Source organism: Periplaneta americana, chromosome 15, assembly GCF_040183065.1.
Source record: "Periplaneta americana isolate PAMFEO1 chromosome 15, P.americana_PAMFEO1_priV1, whole genome shotgun sequence".
In the NCBI taxonomy this organism is placed as follows: Eukaryota; Metazoa; Arthropoda; class Insecta; order Blattodea; family Blattidae; genus Periplaneta; species Periplaneta americana.
The window spans coordinates 93661173-93682418 of NC_091131.1; the positions used below are offsets into that span (position 1 = coordinate 93661173).

Below are 21246 nucleotides of genomic sequence, written 5' to 3' on the forward strand. Positions count from 1 at the left end.
TTTTCTTCACTCTGTAGGCCTGTATATAATTCAGTATAACTAATTCATAATTTTTACAAACTGGCTTACAGAAACTCTTTCCTTTCATTTATAAAATTTTGAATTTACCTAGCGTAAAAGAAAGTTCATAATATATCTTTACCTACTTACTTACAAATGGCTTTCAAGGAACCCGAAGGTTCATTGCCGCCCTCACATAAGCCCGCCATCGGTCCCTATCCTGTGCAAGATTAATCCAGTCCCTATCATCATACCCCACCTCCCTCAAATCCATTTTAATATTATCCTCCCATCTACGTCTCGGCCTCCCTAAAGGTCTTTTTCCCTCCGGTCTCCCAACTAACACTCTATATGCATTTCTGGATTCGCCGATACGTGCTACATGCCCTGCCCATCTCAAACGTCTGGATTTAATGTTCCTAATTAACTTCATCCCTCTTAGCCCCAAATATTTTCCCAAACACCTTATTCTCAAACACACTTAATCTCTGTTCCTCTCTCGAAGTGAGAGTGCAAGTTTCACAACCATAAAGAACAACCGGTAATATAACTGTTTTATAAATTTTAACTTTCAGATTTTTTGACAGCAGATCAGATGACAAAAGCTTCTCAACCGAATAATAACAGGCATTTCCCATATTTATTCTGCGTTTAATTTCCTTCCGAGTGTAATTTATATTTGTTACTGTTTCTCCAAGATATTTGAATTTTTCCACTTCTTCGAAGGATAAATCTCCAATTTTTATGTTTCCATTTCGTACAATATTCTGGTCACGAGACATAGTCATATACTTTGTCTTTTCGGGATTTATTTCCAAACCTATCGCTTTACTTGCTTCAAGTAAAATTTCCGTGTTTTCCCTAATCGTTTCTAGATTTTCTCCTAACATATTCACGTCATCCGCATAGACAAGAAGCTGATGTAGCCCATTCAACTCCAAACCCTGTCTGTTATCCTGAACTTTCCTATTCTAGAGCGAAGTTAAAAAGTAAAGGTGATAGTGTATCTCCTTGCTTTAGCCCCCAGTGAATTGGAAAAGCATCAGATACTGGCCTATACGGACTCTGCTGTTAGTTCATATATCTTTAGGTTATATATCTATTGTGCGCGGCAAAGAGGGCTTAAATCATAAATTGGTGGTTCTGAGTTATGATCTTTATATGAATAGAAAAAATATAGGCCTACTTCTTCAGATGGTATAAAGGATATTTGTTTTTTCTCTTCCATAATCATGTAGAGCTTTAGATTTACAGCCCGCCGTAATTATTGATATTGATCCTTATTTCGAAGTTTGCTTTACTCTACTCAAAACTTTCAATTTGTGACTTACACCCTTTATATATATATATATATATATATATATAATTCAGCATCTCTTCATTTTCTGCACATTTCCCATTTACGAATTGGCGAATTTTTCGAGACGTAGTTGATAATGAAATGACAATTGCCGACATTGTTGGTGGAATGACGAGGGTAAAACAGCAGACTCCCGAGGGAAATCATCACAATCTTAGCTTTATCTATTACAAATACAACTTCGTCATCGCCGGTATTTGAACTCTCGCCGCGGTCATAAGACAGTCAACTGAAACATTATGGTTGCTGTTACGACAACAAAGCTTGGTGAAAATGACGTAAAATCATGTGAATAACTTTGCCTTACATCGCAATCATATCAGGTGATTTCTTGGACCTTCTTTCATTTGGTTTGTATGGGTCTTCCTCGAAGATCTCGCGTTGATATCCTGGCTATTGTATTCGGGGCTAACAGATTCAAACTCTCAAACGAATTTCAATGGACGAAAAAATATTTATAATGGCTTCTTCCTGGAGGAAAGTAAAGGTTTTGGTCCCATGTGGTAGATTTATGTCACCTAGGAATCTATGATAGAGGGCTACAAACAAAATTTGTCGGCCCTTCCTCGCTCACACTGACTTTCGACGCTGAATAACATCTGCAGTTTAAAACGTCGTTGAATAAAGTGTTAATATTTGTATAGTAGTATCTATTTTCATTCCTGTGGTGGAATTCTTGAGAGATCAAAGGCGGGAGATGAGGTGGCAGAGGGAAGTGTGTTAGTGATATCAGTGCTTACATTACGTGACGCAGTTGCGATACTATCCATTAAAAAGTAGGTATGCAGATGTAATCAGTTGCTAGTGAATTGCTCTTCTGCTTAAAAAATGAGGAATTAAACTATTAATTACAATTATTACAATTCGTACTAGATTAAACACTTGTTAATTTTTGCATTATGACAATAGTATCCTTTAATTTCCACATGCATTTTTTTAATTATGTTTTATTTAACGACGTTCGCAATTGCCGAAGTTATATCAGCGTCGCCGGTGTGCCGGAATTTTATCCCGCAGGAGTTCTTTTACGTCCCAGTAAATCTACTGACATGAACCTGTCGCATTTAAGCACACTAAAGCCTTGGTTTTTCTGAACCGACGCATACGACGTGCGAGGTGCGAGGCCCGCCTCGCACAAAACTGGACTACACGAGAGATAGTGAGTGGTTTCTATGGCGGCGAGGTGCACAGACCTCGCATCTCGCACTAATAGAAACCACTCACTATCTCTAGTGTAATCCAGATTTGTGCGAGGCGGGCCTCGCACGTCGTATGCGTCGGTTCAGAAAAACCAAGGCTTTAAATGCCTTGACCTGGGCCGGGATCGAACCCTTAACCTCGGGCACAGAAAGCCAGCAATCTACCGACTGCGCCTCCTAGGCCGACCACATGCATATTGTAACTAGCGTTTTCGGCATGAGTAATAAACTAATAACCGATGTTTATCTGAGTGTTGTTTATAATAATTTCAGCAGTCACAGTCAAGAAGTTCATATTTCATCTTCTCCTGAGTAACCAATAATAACTTTCGTTGCTATCATAGAAAAAAAAAACAGTATTAAGTCTAATGATTTTTTTAAATTCCTGTCAAGTACTTTCAAATAGACGTTGAATCACACATTAATTGCAGTTGTGTTCTTTTGGCATAAAATTATTATGTTTTAAGAGTGATGTAGAAACTTCCTCTCATTCCCGTATAGAAATCTGAGCAGAAAATTCTTTTGTTCGCAATGAAAGATGGAAATGCTTGTTTTTTTTTTTTTTTCCGTAACGGTGGGTGGCTTGTGAGATGCCACATTTGTGCATGACAGCACGTTTCGTGAACATGACATATGCTTGCAAGAAAGTCATTTTTGATAAGCCGAGCATCGTGGTATGAAGACTCCCACATGCACTTTCTGGTTCGTACTTGAGACGTAGGCCTACCCGTATATTCCAACTTCCCATATGTACGCAGATACATTCTCTTAACATAGTAGCTCCAGTATTACTCTTGTTCGTCTTATTTTAGCTTCTCAATCCTTTGTATATATTAATAAACTAATTTATTCCAGACATTCCTGTCTCTAGCGCTTTGTTTCCAGTCTTTCACTCTTGAAATATTTAAATCTTCACCGACATAATATAGCATCAAAGTCTCGAGCTTCCTTTAGAATGTCTTGCTTCTGATGCCCACTCTAATATTTTCTTAAAATTCTGTAAGAATAAATGCTTACTAAATAGCCAAGTTATTCAATTCTTTGCGTTCTAATCTAAAGGCTGATTCAGAGGAATAGATTTAATATTATAGGGAGAAGTAGTATGGACTATTCTCAGTGAAAAGTCCATAATGTATTATAAATATGTGTTCAGTTTTCGATAGGTGTGGAGATACAGCAGTTCGAATGTTAAACATAACAAGTGACAAAATTGGTCGTTTTGTAGTTTTTTTCTTTCCTGAGGGAAGCACTGCTCATAATACGTACGACTAATTGAGCCGTTGAGAGCAGAAGTGGTGCAAGTCAAAAATGAGTAATGAGGGCTAAAGTCAACATTCTGTAAAATACAGCGCAAAGTAGCAATTAATATTCATTTTATTTAAACTATTAGTAGTCAGTGGATAGCACGAAGGACATATTAATTGCTACTTTGCGCTGTATTTGACAGAATTTTTACTTTAAACCTCATTTCATCACCCAATTTTGACTTACACCACTTCTGCTCTGAACGGCTCAATTCGCTCTTGTGTTTGGAATGGAATGGAAGTGCTACGATTCAGCACTGCGACATTTTACGATCTATTGCTCTAACCCTCAAGCTAGGCGTATTCCCAAACCCACACCGACTGGCTACACTAAGATTCGCTGCGTACCCAGGTTTCGAGCAGGCAACCCCCCTCGTCCCTAGGCCAGCTTCCTCTATGCGTTGTCAGTCGGCGTTCGGAGAATGCTATGGAATGATGACGAAATGTAGAAATGTTGAAGGAATCATGTAGATGTCTAATATGGGGAAACGAGAGAACCCCGACAAAAGCCCTAACTACGACCTTGTCCGCCACAAGTGTGACTAGGCCTGACCGGGACTCGAACCCGGACCGTCTGATTACTGATCACTCAGCCATGCAAGAGTTTGTTCTTGTGTTTACTTTGTTTTTGTACAGTTCGCCTTTCATCCGCCATCGCAGACCGGAATAAGGTGTGACCACCACGGCCGACCCACTGTTCGGGAATATTTATTTTATTTATTTATTTATTTATTTATTTATTTATTTATTTATTTATTTATGTCTATAACAGGACAAAGCCCCCAATTACAATAGACAGTAGAGATATGAGATGCTTTGTCACCTGACGGCTAAAATGTACAGGGGCTCCGTTATGCTGGAAGAATATGTCCATCCTAGTAGCCAAGGGAACTACTATATGACTATAACAGTTGTTTCTTTAGACCCATCATGAACAATGCTACCTCAGACGATCTCAGTACTACTCCTTTACACGTTGTCACAAGTACGTAGAATATTTGTCATTGCATCATACCATTTGTATGGCTTGTAATGCGTAACATTGAAACAGCCGTATTTCCATACCCATTATTGAAAATTGAACACATGTTTATAATAATTATGATTTTTTTACTGGGAATAGTTCATACTACCATCTCCTAAAGTGCAGGGTGACTCTGAAAGGAATGCGTTTTTGTTGTTCAAATAACGCGCCATATATTATAACGGGGAATTTGTGACAAACTTTCAGTGGTAGAAGTGGTCTAGGAAACTTAGCAGCAATGGATCGTTTCACTGGTGAACAATGTGTGTTTTTTGTAAGGACATTTTACGAGAACAACCGTTCTTTCATGTCTGTTCGACGTCGATTTCGTGCACATTGTTCTCAACTTGATTCCTATGAAACGGTGCACAAACCGCCAAATTACTTACTGTCAATGTAAAGTGATATTTTCCCGCTGTAAGTGCTAAAAATACCCGCTAAATCCCTATATCAGCAATACAAATTTCATCAATATTACCCGCTAAACTAACTCGGAAAAAAGGCCAGATCTAGCAGGAAAACCGCTGAATTGGCAACACTGACATTAATCAGTGTCCAAGTGCAAATCTTATTTGACAATGGATGAGGGAGTTCGTAGTCAGTGGCTCCTCAGTAAAATTTTATGCATCCTGTGATTGCCGTAGGAACATCAGAAGTGAGGAAAATATCGAGCGCGTTCGGAAATCTGTGGCATGTCATCCAAGGCGTTCGGTGCGCTAACGAGCTGCGGCTATAAATGTGCACCGGCGCATGTTAAAAAAAGGACTCAAGAAGATATTTTCTAATGGTAGTTTCACACGGAACCGATGTCAGATTTGTAGAAGTTGTTATCAAGTTTCGAAACATTTCATTGCGAAAAATATGGAGAGGAATTCCAACTGCAGTGAAGACATTTACCATTTCCTTCATTCTTTCTTGAGTAGCTGTTGAACCTATTCCTGTACTCGACTCTGGCATAACATGTTCGTGTTTTCTTTTGTAATGTTTTGCACTTCCTACGTGTTTCTGCACTACAGATATCTTCTCTAAATTAATAAATTCAGAACAAAGCTTGCAAAACAATCTACCATTCTGCACTTTAAATTGATCTAGAGGAAATCTTCGAATTCTTTGATTTGGATGCAACTTTAACTTCAGCATGTTTAATGAACTGTACTTCAAACCTCTCTACAGAATTAAACTGGCAGGCGAAGTTAGCATACTGAATTAAAAGTGCTGTTGGATGTAGTCTATATCGTTCATAGTTGAAACAGTCATTCTGCTATTTCAATCTCATACTATTTTTAAGTTAATCGTTACAACTGTCAAAGTTGTTGTTTATAAAGGAAAACCCAGATAATTATTTTATTTTAAAATTATGTACGCAGAGAGTACAACCTAGAAACACACATTCTCTTTATAGACTATAAGAAAAATCCTTTGACAAGGTATGTAGAACAAAATTATGGGAAATATTAGAAAATAAAGGAGTGCCAACATATTTAATAAATGTAATTAGAAATCTATATGTAAAAACTAAAATAAACATAAATAACTGAGAGCCTATAATAATTTCAAAAGGTGTTAGACAAGGTTGCCCAATGTCAACCGCTCTTTTTAATTTATACATTGATGACATATTATTATTATTATTATTATTATTATTATTATTATTATTATTAATAGTTTTTTATTAGTTGTGTTTATTATTAATTGTCATTATTGAGTGTAATTAGTTACCACTGCCACCGGGTATATACCCATTTGCAGTGTGAATAAATACATACATGATTACATTATGGAAACAACAAACAGTAGGAGGAATTAATGTGGGGTCAAGAATAGTAAAGACAATGGTCTTCGCAGACGACCAGATACTGATAGCGAAAAGTGAAGAGGAACTTCAAAGGATGACACACAAATTAAATTTAATATCAAAAGCATATATGGCATGGAAATTTAAATTGAGAAAACTAAAGTTATGGCATTTAAAGGTACTCATTCGGTCCGGTCCAAAATAATTATAGAAAATAAAAGTATAGAACAAGTGTCAATATTTAATTTCCTAGGATGCGAAATAACATTTGGGTCTGAAATAGACATAAATAAAAAACTAAATAAATTTAATTACATAATGGGAACCATAAAGAGAACACTAAAAAATAAAACTAGAAAAGACTCAGTAATAAAACTGTATAAAGCAATGGCCATCCCCACTGTAACTTATGGATCTGAAACATGGACATTGACTGCAGAAAATAAAAGAAGAATACAAACAGCTGAAATGAAATTTCTCAGACCTATAGCGGGATACACAAGACTGGATAAAAACCAAACAATGAAATAAGACAAGAGTTAAAAAAAGAAGAATTAAATAAAACAATAACAGAATATAGAACCAATTGGAAACAATATTTGGAAAGAATATGAATAAACAGGATACCCCAAGCATCATACAACTACAGACCCCAAGGACATAGAAACCCAGGGCGACCAAAGAAGAGATGGACACAAGATTTTGGAGCCGAAACAGGCTAAAATGGCCTAAAAACCGTGAAGGAGAAGAAGAAAATTATATATTGCACTTTCACATATATGTATTTTATTATATTTCAATATTATGCTTTATGCTTTATTTTACGAAATTATTTTTATTAGACAGTTTTTAAAATCAGAATATACCAGTGCTATTGCACACCATAATAATATTACAGGTAGCAACTATAGGTCTAAAGTGACATTATGCTTTTTATGCCTTTCATCATTTATGGTTGTCCTATTAATTAGCATTTTTTAGCATAGGACATATGATATCTTTTTCTGGTCCGAACTTTTCTTGCGTTCAATATTCCTACCACTGCATCGCATCCTGCAGCAGACAGTTTCTTCAGATAGCGACCCAGCCAATGCTGGTCATATAAAGAAATTAATGTAGATTAGCTTTTGTGTTAAATCGTGGAATTTCAAATGGTATGTAATGAAACAATGGAAGACAATTTAGCACGAATGAGTTATACAATAAAAATATGCAAATGCCTCATTTATTCCTCTCGAGAAGTATATTTAATTGGCGACTATAAGAGGTTAAAGAATGAAATAAGTCCTTTAATTAATCTGAATAACTTTTCGGTTACATTATATTGTAGAAGTACTGAAAATGGCATATCAGTATTATGAAGATAATCTACATTTTTGGTGAAAACAGGCATGTGTACTTCACTGAGCTCATAGGAGCCGAGAAGTGATTTTACATATATCATGATACAGAGGCGGAGCGTATATGATCTACGTCATCTATAATTTTGGTTTGAAATGTTTTCCGCTCCAATTAATATTTAACGAGGTATGGTCGTACTATTCGGTTTAAATTAAAGTGGAAACCGAACTGCAAATGTTTAATCAGTGGACAAATGGATACACTACAAAACATAAAAGCAATCACTCTGTACATTTGATGCAGGAACAAACGCTATCTAATTAACGAATATCCTGGCGTCACAGAGGTAAAACCACAAACAGCTCGATCTTTGGGAAGCGAAGCCCTCACCCCCCTCACCGGTAATCTGAGATCGTCCTTTAGGCTACTGCGCCACATTTGGTATTTTATCCTCACTGTGAAATTGTTTCCTCCGTATTTTTCCTTCTCATATTCAGTTGTTTATTTGTGTTAATATTTGTCTATTTTTGTTTATGATGTTCCACCCAACCGCGTTTCGTCCTGTTACTTGAAGACACCACAGGAAATGTTGGCTCAGACCCGTAGTCATATTTGTGATGTTCATGATGGTTTCCATCGAGACTCTCCTTTTTCCCTCCATTATTACATCCTCGCTGCCCATTTTAATATCCGTTATCATTACAATAGCATTAACCAAAACGGTGTCGGCGTGTATAGTATTGTGATTGACCTACAGATGGCATCTGTATGAGGAGCGTAATACACTTTCGGTATAATACCTTTTACCACATCAGTTAAATATCTTGGAGTACTTCTAGACAAACGTTTATCTTACAGGCATCACATTCAAAACATAAGAGACAAAGCATTTCAAAGATACATGGCACTCTATCCACTTTTCAGAAGTCTGACTTCAAGGAAAGCAAAAGTCCTGCTATATGCATCAGTCATCAGATCATACATCCACTACTGCTGTAAGATATGGGGCCAAACTCATCCTCGCCACCTGAAGAGTCTGGAAGGAATTCAAAGAGCTGTCTGCAGAACAATCACTGGTGCACACTACCTCATGAACAATGTCAAACTCTACAATGAATTTCATATACCCTTCCTGGTTGCTACAGACTACATACAGGAATAAGCTACTTCATCATGCCAACCCTTTACTAAGAGACATAACATAAATTCAAACAAATACTTCCGTCTTTGACGGTCTTATTAATCAATTTTCTTTAACATAACCTATTTACATTTCAATTTGTAAAAATCATATTTTTGTAAAAGGCAAGGGTCAAAGAGACCTGGTACTTTTAATAAAAACATCTTAAAACTCAAGAGAACACTCTCGGTGTGGTAGAAAGAACACTCTAGTGGACTCCATCGGACTTTTAGACCTACATAGTTGCATCTACAGATGGCACCACTTAGGTGAATCATGGTATCTACAAAGAAAGCAAGCAAGCGTTTTTTTTCATATTTTTCCTTTTTTTCTGTTTTCTTTCTCTTAAACTAATACAAACACAACACCCATGCCCGACCCCACAACCCTACGGACAAAGCGTAGAGACATTCCGTGCATCTGCCGCTTGCGCCACCCAGGCTGGCAAGGACGTTCAGATTTTAACAAACATTCCTAAATAAAGAATATTAAGCATATTCAAGGTTGCGATTCTAGTCTTCGGGTCCCTCCTTCGTCTTCCCTGGTATTCTCATTCAAGCAGTGTTGAAAAAAATTATGGTCTTTCCCGACATTTCCATTCAAGGCAATCATAGACGAGAAACATATCTATTTCGCATAAATACGACGTTGCAAATGTTATACAAAATTTAAGAGCATATTTTGAAAGCTCAGGTATTCTTTTGATACAAAATTGGTCTACTCATATGCTCTGAGGAAAAAATATAGCTTTAACATTTCATCAGTAGGTACGTATTTCAGCTACTTTTTCCTTCATGTTTTTTTTTTTTCAGTCAGTTGAACACAGCGGATTCGGTATCAATCTGTGACTATTGTAATATTGTTTTGAGTTTCTTCCAGAAAATACTCATAAAGCTGTTGTTTAAAATCGTGCTTCGGGTGGTATCCATTGGTTTTGAGTAACATTATATTTATTTACAATTTTACAGGGATTTGTATCTTCGAATGGAGTCGACAACCGGTACGGAAGGGAGGGGGAGAAGTGCGAAAGGAAATCTCGCCCAAAAATGGGTCGCGCCTTCAAAGAGTTTGGGAACTACTGCTTTAAAACATTAATGATAGTACAAGAAAACTGACAAAATTAATATCATTGATAAAGTTATGGGTAAATGTACATTTATTATACGTGTTAAATGTTTAATAAAAGAATGCATATATGTAATCAATGTAACATTTGTATGGATCTATGCATGTATGCCCTTTCCTTTTCGCGTAGAATTAGGCGTATGTCTTTCTCCTCACTAGGTATAGGGGGGCAACTTAGGAAACTAAAATCACATAAAATGCTACCCCCTTATTTTTCTTCTATCACTATTTTTCTCCAGTATTACTCCTGTCCTCCTTGTATTCCCCTTGTTCTACATGTCTTACCCTGTTTTCCTTGTCCTCCTCTTGTCCTTATATTCCCCTTATTATCCTTTTGTTCTCCTTGCATTTCACTTGTTCATCTGTTTCTCTTTCGCTCCTTGTATTCCCTTTAATCTCCGCGCGCGCTATTTGTCAATAAACCCTTCTATGTAAAAATATGCAGAATAGTAAAGCTATGCACCTGTCGACAGATGATCGCACACACACGTACTTCTACATAAAGACATACAGCATGGTGAAGCTACACACCTATCGTTTATTGATTTCTCCAATTTCTTAATTCCTTATTATCTTCGTTTATGGCCTTTTTCCTTCGTCTATAAATTTTTCTTTCTCATAAAATTATTTATTTTCTTTCTTTACATTTCCTTTTAACTTCCTTGCCTCTTTCATGTTTGTCTTCTTTACTCAATTATCCGAGAGAGGAATATTGATCTGTTTGAAGACAATGTACTCAAATTTTGCTACAGATGCGGAGAAAATAAAATGTAAGCGAAGAGTATAATCTGTGAAAGTATGTTTCTAAAACTGTACCGCGAATTTCCCAAATACGAAGACATTATTCTAACCGTAGGCGGTTCCGCTCCATAAATGTGACTTTTGCTTTGTTGGAGACATTTAGAATCCATACAGAGGTAAATTTATTCCACCTATACTAAAATTAAAATGGCTCTAGTCTGGGCAGTTAAAGCGCTATTAAAATTCTGCTGCCGTTCTATTTGCAGCTCCTGCATTTTCAAACTCGTTCAAAGTAGGCAATTTAGCAATGCAAATTTAAAACAGGCATCACCATACGAGAAGATTGCGCCATTTTATAACGAACATACCTTTAAATCTATGGCGTCTCCGCAGATGTGAGGACCTCTGATGTTTCTGATGCAGCCGTTCTTGACGCGGATGTCCCAGATCTGCGAAACAAGCCACAAAAGATAAATAAAGTATTTTACTTCATTAAAGGCAATAGAAAAATGTATGTGATATATTGTAAAGTACCTATCCTATAATTTCTTTCTGTGAAAGAAACGTAATGGTTTATAAAGTAATGGTCATTCGAGCTTCGATGTTTCCGAACTGAAACATGAAAATTAAGCCAAAATTCAATTACAGATTCTCAAATTATGTAACAGATTTGTGAAGGATGTTTATGAACTGACGGAATACAAAACTGAGTTCAATATAAATGCAGTTATAAAAGGAATTAGGGATTTCAAGCACGAACGGGGTGAGGAAAAGTCGGATCCTAGAAGGATACCAACGATAACATAGAGCTATGAACTTGTAAAAATGAGTGCCATGACATATACATTCTTATACGTTTTACTATGGTCCGTCTCAGCAATCTGTGGAGTAATTTCGCGCATATAGGGGCGGAGTCTATCAGCTGTCGGAGTGTATTGCGGGCAGCATCAGCTCGAGTCCGCTAAGGGGTAAGATGCTCGTGGTTGAAAGTAGGGTAGAGTTCAGATAGAAATTATCGCCTCCTGCAAGCGATTGCTCGTTTCGCTCAAGCAGTACCTCCTCCAAAGCAGTCTTTGGCCCTTGTCCTCCCACATACCACATGCGCAAATGTCTTCTTTTGTCTTTCTACTCCACAGATCCCTGGGACGGACCATAGTTTCGCAATAATTCAGTCGAATATCTTGTTAGAAATTATAGCATTGTTTGTAGTTTATTTTCTTATTTAAAATTAAATCATTTAACATGCACCCACATAAGATTAAATTTCCTTTTCTTGGGCTGTGATAGAATTGTTGTAAAGCTGTGGTAGGCTACGATAGAATATAAAATGGTAGTCTTTCTAGCAGCATTCATAGAATTCAATTAAAACTTTAGTTACACAAAGGTACCTACTTGCATATACAACAGATGATGTTATTTTTTATCAGTGCTTTAAGAAATAATAAAAATAGGTAATAATCAAAGTCTATAATATTGGCTTCGTGGTGTAGCAGCCAACATTCTTCACTGTGAATAATGAAATCCCGTGTTCGATACTCGTTCTGAGTTGAGATTTATTCTTAAAAAGACTATTCAACACTTTCACTAAAAGAAGATTTTTCTGCAGAACAATGTTAACTGAGTGATTATATAATAAGAGTTTCTATAGGAAAATGCACATTAGTGTTCCCTTAGTAAAAATATATTCAAGTCCACACCTGTGGAGTAACGGTCAGCGCGTCTGGCTGCGAAACCAGGTGGCCCTGGTTCGAATCCCGGTCGGGGCAAGTTACCTGGTTGAGGTTTTTCCGGGGTTTTCCCTCAACCCAATACGAGCAAATGCTGGGTAACTTTCGGTGCTGGACCCCGGACTCATTTCACCGGCATTATCACCTTCATATCATTCAGACGCTAAATAACCTAGATGTTGATACAGCGTCGTAAAATAGCCAAATAAAATAAAAAAATATATTCAATTATAAATTATATATCAACGTTAAAGTTTTAAATTGATAGAACAAGATAAGAGTATTGTATTATGTATGTAAATTTGGTTGGTGTAGTGGTATTGGTTTTATTTTCAGTCTCAAATATATAATTTGATTTAATATTTAAATAGTAAAGTTATTACAATAATTTGAATTTATAATTCAGTTAATTTATTTCCCTTTCGAAGGAATTACTAACGTTTGTGCAAGAATATTTTGTTTTGTATGCTTACACCAATCTGTCAATAAATTGATAATTACTTATATGTCTGTGAGCTTTGATTGTTCTAGAGAAGTAACACAAATTCTTTCTGCACGTCTGGAATTTCCAACTACTGACCCGTAAAGACTTGTTACATATTTTACACATACGTCCAAATTATCATCACAGCAACTATAACACGCATAACAAGCTGAGGGCCATATTTGAGTATCCTACAAGGGCATTTAGTTGTTTTTTATGTAATTCTGTAACCCTTAATTAAAATACTACTTCAATTCCTATACATGCATTCATGTTTCTTTTTTTACTAGTGCTACTTATTCTACGAACAAGGCCGCAACTCTACATAAAACTCATTATCTCTCTCTCTCTCTCTCTCTCTCTCTCTCTCATATATATATATATATATATATATATATATATATAGTGCGTAATAATATCAATTGATATTTGGTGCGTAATTGATTGCACAGTATTTTGCTATTGTTGTTTTGTTCGGTTTTCAAGTGAACCTGCATTTCGTTTTGTACATAACGTTAAAGAATTTACATAGAAAGTTTAATATTTAAGATGTACCGGTAATAACAAATAATCGGTAAATAACATCAATGTGCAGCCTCTTTAATATTCGGTTTTGATTTATATGCTTGCAATCTCATGCACGTTTTCTGTTGACAGCATTGTAGGGTTCAGCAGATAACGCGCAATCATTCTGTCTACAGTATTGAATTAAACTACACCAATACGAATATTTACAATCTTAAAAAGTAAAAAAATAAGAAAATGCTTTGCTGCAACAAGGCTTGCAAATAATTGCTACAGAAGACAGACATTCACAATATTACATCCTGAGAGGTGTGATGTCAGTGCAAATCTTCTATTTCAGACATTTCGCAGTAAAAACAAGTACGTTCCACAATCTGCAATGATAAAGATCTTAGAATCGGAAAATATTGAATGTATACACCGAAATGCCCTATTTTTTTATCTTGCTATCAATACCAATATAACGAAGATAAGTGCTTAAGTTCTTTGATATAATGAATTTGTAAAAAATGCATGACTTCCACGTGGCCTCCTGTAGTGACACGAAAGATGTCTAGCCTGTCTTCAATTTCCATCCAGATCCGTTGCAACATGTCCGGAGTGTAAATTGTCCTTTATTTAGCCCCACAAAAAGAAATCCAACGACTTGATGCCACGAGAAAGTTCTGGCAAGTTAATAGGTCCCTCCCGTACCATCCAACATCTATAAATATACATCAAAAGCTCTCCGCGCATCTAGCATAGCCTTGTTGAAACCACAAGTTCGGTTGTAGGTATTCAAGCAAAGACGTGGATATTGATGCAGTAAATTCAGGTACCTCCTCCCTGTTGCAGTCTTCTGCTCAAGTAGAAACTGCAAGGCAGCGTACAACATTGCCACATCGTACTTCACGCGCACGTGCAATACAAATAGCGCAGGAGAGAATTTAAATTATCAAAAGACAATAATGCCGTTGATTACTGTAAGCATGACACCAAGCAAACCCTCTTTCCTTCACTAATAATATTCTTTGCACGGTTCTCAATTCTACACCACATGCTTCTGCAGTCGTTTCTTGCGCGTTGGCAACGTTGTAGCCAGCATCAAGATGGCCGGCAGCGTTCTGCTCGTCAACGTTTTTAAAATAATTATGCACCTTAAACAATATTTTCCGCGCCTGCCAGTGCAGTATTTGTCTTTTTGCAGTATCTTATTCCATTTATTTATCTTACACACATACAGTAAATATTAGTTTTACTTATTCAATGTATTGAAACACTCACATGTGAACAAACGAACTCGGAAAGTACTTGTTATAGACTTATTCCGATTGGTTCTACTGTAGAAGCTTGTGACGTCACATACCAGAAATGCTACGGCGCATATAGCAGCTGACCGCCTTCCGAAATGCCGTCTAGTCTAGTTGTCTAAACAACAACACGTGACATGTGAAGTTTCCGTGAAGTACGGCGAATTGACTTTCTCGGACTTCGCGAACATTCTCTACCTGTTCATCGAAGACGTGTCAGCCTCCATACCTTTTCAAGAAGCTCCTAGTGTCCGGAAACTGTCCTTGCTATTATCTTCTTGGCGTCTGGTGATGCTTTGTTATAAACACGACGAAACTCACGTTGTATCATAACAATGGACTTACACTTGAAGTACCACACTACAACTTGTGTCTTCTGAAATGACGCCATTTTCTCGCGGACTGACAACAACGCAAAATGGTGGGCATGAGAAAATTTTGGTGGGGATTTCAACTGCTATCGCAAACAGTGGACGAGTCAAATCTGGGAAAAAATAAAAATAAATAAAAAATGAGTTCTTTATTTTTAAAAAGCCTCCAAAATTAGGACATTTCAGTTTAACAGAGCATGTCAAAGGAGATGATAGCAATTGAGAAAAGAGGTTAGGAAAAGAGAGACGGACGAGGGAAGGGAAAGTAGTGTGCAAAGGGGGAAAAAAAAAAAAGAGAATAAAGCAACTAAGCTGTTGTAAGGATCAAAGATTTGGAAGAGGAATAAAAGAAGTTGATTGTATCTTGAGATCTGTGTCACTGGACAGCTTCAGATTGTCCTTTGTTTAAGTGGACGTGCAGAACGGTGACAATTCATTGCGTTCCAACACTCTCTAAGAATGACTGATGAGCTCTGCTACTCCCTAGACTAGATAAGCTCAGAGGAGAGAAAATCGAATGCCGGACCTCGGGACACGAGATCGACGTGCTGACGACGCAAAGCTGGTGGCGGGAGGGTTGGGGAAGGGAGAGAGGTGGTGGAGACAACGACTAGACATTAATTAAGGAGAGTCTGCAGCAATAATAATAGACCTTGCAGCTGTGTAGACGCTTCGTGTTATTAGAAATTGCCGGCCTCGCTGTCTTCCACAGCCCGTGGACATTCCTGTAGTACTCTGTTGTTGACATTAACTTGAGTACAACTCCTTATACTCTGACATTTCGAATGTTTTGTCTACTTCAAAATAACATGTGGCAGCGTTTTCGGCTAAACATTTAGTGGACCCGGGTTCGATTCTTGGCAACAAATGGAAAATTAATTTCATTCCATAGGGCTTGGGTGTATGTCCAAGGATCCCTGACGTTCCGCTTTTGGCGAAGAAATATCGATTTTCATGATTTTTCCCCATGTGCAGCTACTGTGTTTTATAAAACATTTTATTTTTAATGTAGGTACGTGTCTTTAAGCTTTCACGGTGAATGTGGCCAGAAATATACTTTTGGATGCGCTTATTCCACCATGTTATGGAACTCAAAATGTCCAATGTTTCGGAACTACATACAGGTTCCATCATCAGAGATCTCTTACTGTATTGAGCTCGTTAAGTCTGGCTACAGAAGACAGACATTCACAATATTTCATCCTGAGAGGTGTGATGTCAGTGCAAATCTTCTACTTCAGACATTTTGCAGTAAAAACAAGTATGTTCCACAATCTGCAATGATAAAGATCTTAGAACCGGAAAATATCGGATAATCTACAATGATAAAGATCTTAGAACCGAAAAATATCGGATGTATACACCGAAAATCCCTACTTTTTTATCTTGCTATCAATACCAAACAACTGAGCATCTAAATCATACCTGCACAAACAGCGCTCAACGAGCGCGCGCGCTCCTTCGGAGCGGGAGAGCCGTATTTACCTCTCGCCGAAACGGAGAGGAAGATACGTCAGAATGACATAGACTTGCTATAGGTAGAGGAGAGGGGAAACGACTACTCAGCTATCTAGTGGAGTGCAGTGTATAGGCCTATTCTCAGTAACTGTTTCACGTTGCTTACCTACTGCTACAGTACAGTATGGAGGAATCTAAAAGACGGAACATAACATTTAACGATTTACAGTTCGAACTTATTGATCTTTAATGTGACCTAAGGGCTAAAGATCGTTTGAATACTACTACTAGCCTGGTTGAGTTTTACAAAACTAAACAGTAGCAATAATATCCACGACTACACAGGCTGGCTGTGAAAATGATTGCTATGTTTGGCTCAACATTTATATTTGTGAGCAACGGTTTTCTATAATCAGCTTTAATAAAAGCAGATATCGAACATCTGTAACTGATGTTTCATTACGATCAGTAGGCTACTGTTCCTTTCAGTGCCAACAGCATAAAACCTCGTTTTGATGTACTGATAAATAAAAATATAACAAAATGATATTGTACATTTAAGTAGCTATAGAATTTCTATTATTTCTGTAAAATAAATATTTCTTTATTAATTAATAGTAGTCCAAGATAGTTTTGCAAACACTGAACGGGAATTCATTTCATAAACACTCATAATAGTACTTCCTTTTGTGTATATTTTGTACGAGATCACCCCTTCTTCCAGTCCACCCTTATACAGAGCGCAGCTAATATCTGCATTCCGCTCTTGAGGTGTGAGCCGGCTCGGAGAGCGCAAACCTTATGCAGGCCTGATCTAAATAAATTATTCTTCATTATTGTCTTCATAGCTAATTGCTCGAGTCAAATGAAACACCCGAATAACAGGGATATGTATACAGCCTGATTCAGGAGAAAAGGATCTGCGTTGAGAGTGATTGTATGGGCGATTTTAAAGGGAAAACATTAAATTATAAACATGTGTCTTGTTCTCAATCGTTTCCGAGAAACGACTATTTGAAAATAACAGGCATGAGTGTCCTTTTATTCCTCCGCATAATTGCTCACATTCATTTGATGAATATCTCGTTGGCCCGGTTATTTTAGACAACCATGTTAATGGAGCACGGTGTCTTGAGTTCCTGCAATATGTTACCAGAAAACTTTCTGGCGCTGCAGATATTTATCGAATTTTTCATTAGTGGGTGAAGGCGATAGTGTGTAGGGGAAGAAATAACTACACTCTATCCGATCCTAAAACTGTGCCCCTCATTGAATTAATACTATTAATTTTTACTACAATCAAAACTTTTAACGAACACCACTTTTAACGAAAATTACAGTTCAATAACAACTAAAATTGTATTCCTTCGTTACCGCCTGGCTCTATATTAAGTTATTTCAATTTTACGAACATCAATAGAACGAGTCCCCTCCAAGAAAATATGATCGATTCAGCAAATTTATTTTGTGGAGTTCTCTTATTCCATTCCACAAATGCGGTATGACTACAGTCAGTGTTGCCAACTCAGAATTCCATTTACCGCTGGACAAGCTTAAAAAACCGCTAAACTGTAGTTGAAAAACTCCACATTTCTCCAAATTTGAAATACAAACTATACAGTTTTAGAAACTGGAGAATTTTATAAAAATGTAGACTAAATTATGGAAAGTGTGCATCACTTTGTAGCTCTATGTTCTATGCAAAATTATATGGACAATTAAATCTGAATATTTTGCATTCAATATATTATCACCTTACACCATTTATACCGAGCTTTCCAACTATCATCGGAAACTTCTTCCATCCAATTTTTCAATATGTTTTTTTTCACACATTTCTAAACTTTAGTACGTATGGAGTTTTACGCGGCATATTTCTTCAAAATTGAATGAAGTAGCTCAAGAATACCCTGGACACTTCGGAAACAATCACATTCACAATCACACCAGTCGGTTAGTAATTGGATTTCACATTGAGCTCGAGACGTGCCTGTCAACAATGAGTTTGGTGTATAAGTTTTAAGTATGTGTTACATAAACTATAATGTGGAATGATAAATTAAATAATATATCATAATATAAGTTATCATAAAATAATAACTCAGTTCATTATCTGCTCTTTATGGTTAAATATATCAATTTATTTACAAAAAATGCAAGAGTTTAACAAATATGGGATACCTTATTTGTATAACAATGGATGAGGCAGGAAATGGACGTGGTTGTACCAAATCGAGTTAACATAAAACGTTGATATTTTATACTCACACAATGAAAAATTGTGATAATACCATATTAAACTCTGGTTTATGATTAACTAACATTGTTGTCTGCAAATTCATATTAAAAACAATTATAATATTTTTACAGAAAAGAAAAAAAAATTAAAAATATCGTCTATTTCTGTTGGAATCATAAAAAAATAAATAGATAGCCGCTGACGGTAAAATTCTGTAACTGACGGCTGACCAGTCCTGAAAACACCACATTTAGCTACAAAACCGCAGACTTGGCAACACTGAGTATATTATTTTCTAATTGAGTGGTTTGTTCACCCCTGACCGCCTAACGGTTTTCGTCACTGCATTGTCGTCTCAAGTGATATTAGCAAGACTGAAATTTCAGTCGTCAGTGTGCATCCAGCAGTTTTAGATAGACAATATAACCAATGCAGGTAGTGGAAGGAAAACGAATGCAATTTTCTTTGAAGGAAAAGTTAAAAATGTTAGAAATGAAATATAGGAAATTGTTGAGTTTGATGGTATCGGCACACAACGAAAAAGGTTAAAGAACTAATTATGAGCCAATCGACGAAGCTGTATACATACGCGTGTTTTGTATCTATGCGCGAGAAGAAAGTTGAAGTCCATGGGTCGGTGCTGTGTGATCAGCTGATCACTGCACAAGCTAGACTGTATCTCTCGCATGAGCATTTAACGTAACCGACTTCAGAGACAAAGTCCGGTGCGGATATTTACTGTACATCGGTTCAGAGAGAGTTATGGGGTCGTCCATCGTATTGTGTGTGTGTGGAGAAGCAAAGATGCACCGACGGAATGGCGGAGACCGTGATATTTGTGTAAAACTGTAAAAGGTATGTCAACTGTACTATATAACAAAACAACAATGTAGTCTCTGTTATGGCTTAATTTTAATATTTATTTATTTCAAGTAACTGATTGCACATGTTTTTACTTCTCAGTCGTTCATTCATTATTTTCTGCTCAAGGGCAGGTCTTTCGCTGCAAACGCAACATACTCCAATATTCCTTATTTTCGCCTTCATTTTAGTCTCCGCATACGATTCTTACATCTCAATGCCTATCATCTGATATCTTTTTCTGCCCGAACTTTTCTCTCGTTCACATTTCCTTCCAGTGCATCCTTCAGTAGGCAGTTTCTTTTCAGCCAGTGATCTTGTCAATTTCTTTTTCTCTTCCTGATCAGTTTCAGCATTATTCTTTCTTCAGCCACTCTTTCCAACACAGCTTCATTTCTTATTCTGTCTGTCCATTTCACACGCTACATTCTTCTCCATATCCACATTTCAAAGGCTTATAGTAGTTTCTCTTCACTTCGTCGTAATGTCCATGTTTCTATCCCATAAAATGCCACACTCCACAAAAAGCATTTCACTGTCTCTTCCTTAGTTCTTTTTCCAGAGTTACTTCTCATTTAGAACTTTTTCCCATGTAGGCCTATCCTCATCCATTCCATAAATTTAATAGGCTATTCAGTCCTGTTAAACAGATATCGTATTAGTCTTGGTAGAAACATTTGCGATTTTTACTCTTTCGGGGTAAAATAATTAGTAACTAACCGATTTAACGAAATTCAGTTCAACGTAAATAATTTAAATGCCCCAAAAAATTCTTATAATGGCATTCGTCCGTATTTTTATGTATTATTCTCATCTTATTTATTTCAATGTCATAAAGAATAGAAACAATGTACCACAGTGATACTTCTTTACAATTTCGCACCAAAGAAAGGTAGGTTGTACGGTAGTTACTACTAGGCTTCTAATCGAGTTATATGAACAGTAAACAAAAGACAAGTTGAACGGCGATGCCAATTTCGCATAGGAATAAGGGTGGACAGTTGCTGTGAAAGCAGTGCCCGACGAAGAGGATATATAAGTTATCTTGTATATAAGTTAGGCCTATGACCGTTTTGATAGGTATACAACAGCCGCGGCGAAAATGCGACTCACGAGCACATTGTGGCTCGCAGTGATAGCTGTGCATTTCTACCTCCCACAACCCCCACCCTCTCACTAACTGGAGTCAAACTTCGTTCCATTTGTATTTGCCTCTGATCTGC

At 36.9% G+C, this 21246-nt stretch overlaps 1 protein-coding gene across 1 annotated transcript in view; it reads right to left on the reverse strand.

The window, feature by feature from the left end:
- The window catches only part of LOC138715204 (WD repeat-containing protein 5 homolog), a 58203-nt gene that overhangs the window by 11790 nt on the left and 25167 nt on the right, over positions 1–21246 (reverse strand). Inside the window, exon 4 of the mRNA XM_069847850.1 lies at positions 11438–11518. Within this exon, the coding sequence (XP_069703951.1) occupies positions 11438–11518 (81 nt within the window). The remainder of the gene's footprint in view (positions 1–11437; positions 11519–21246) is intronic.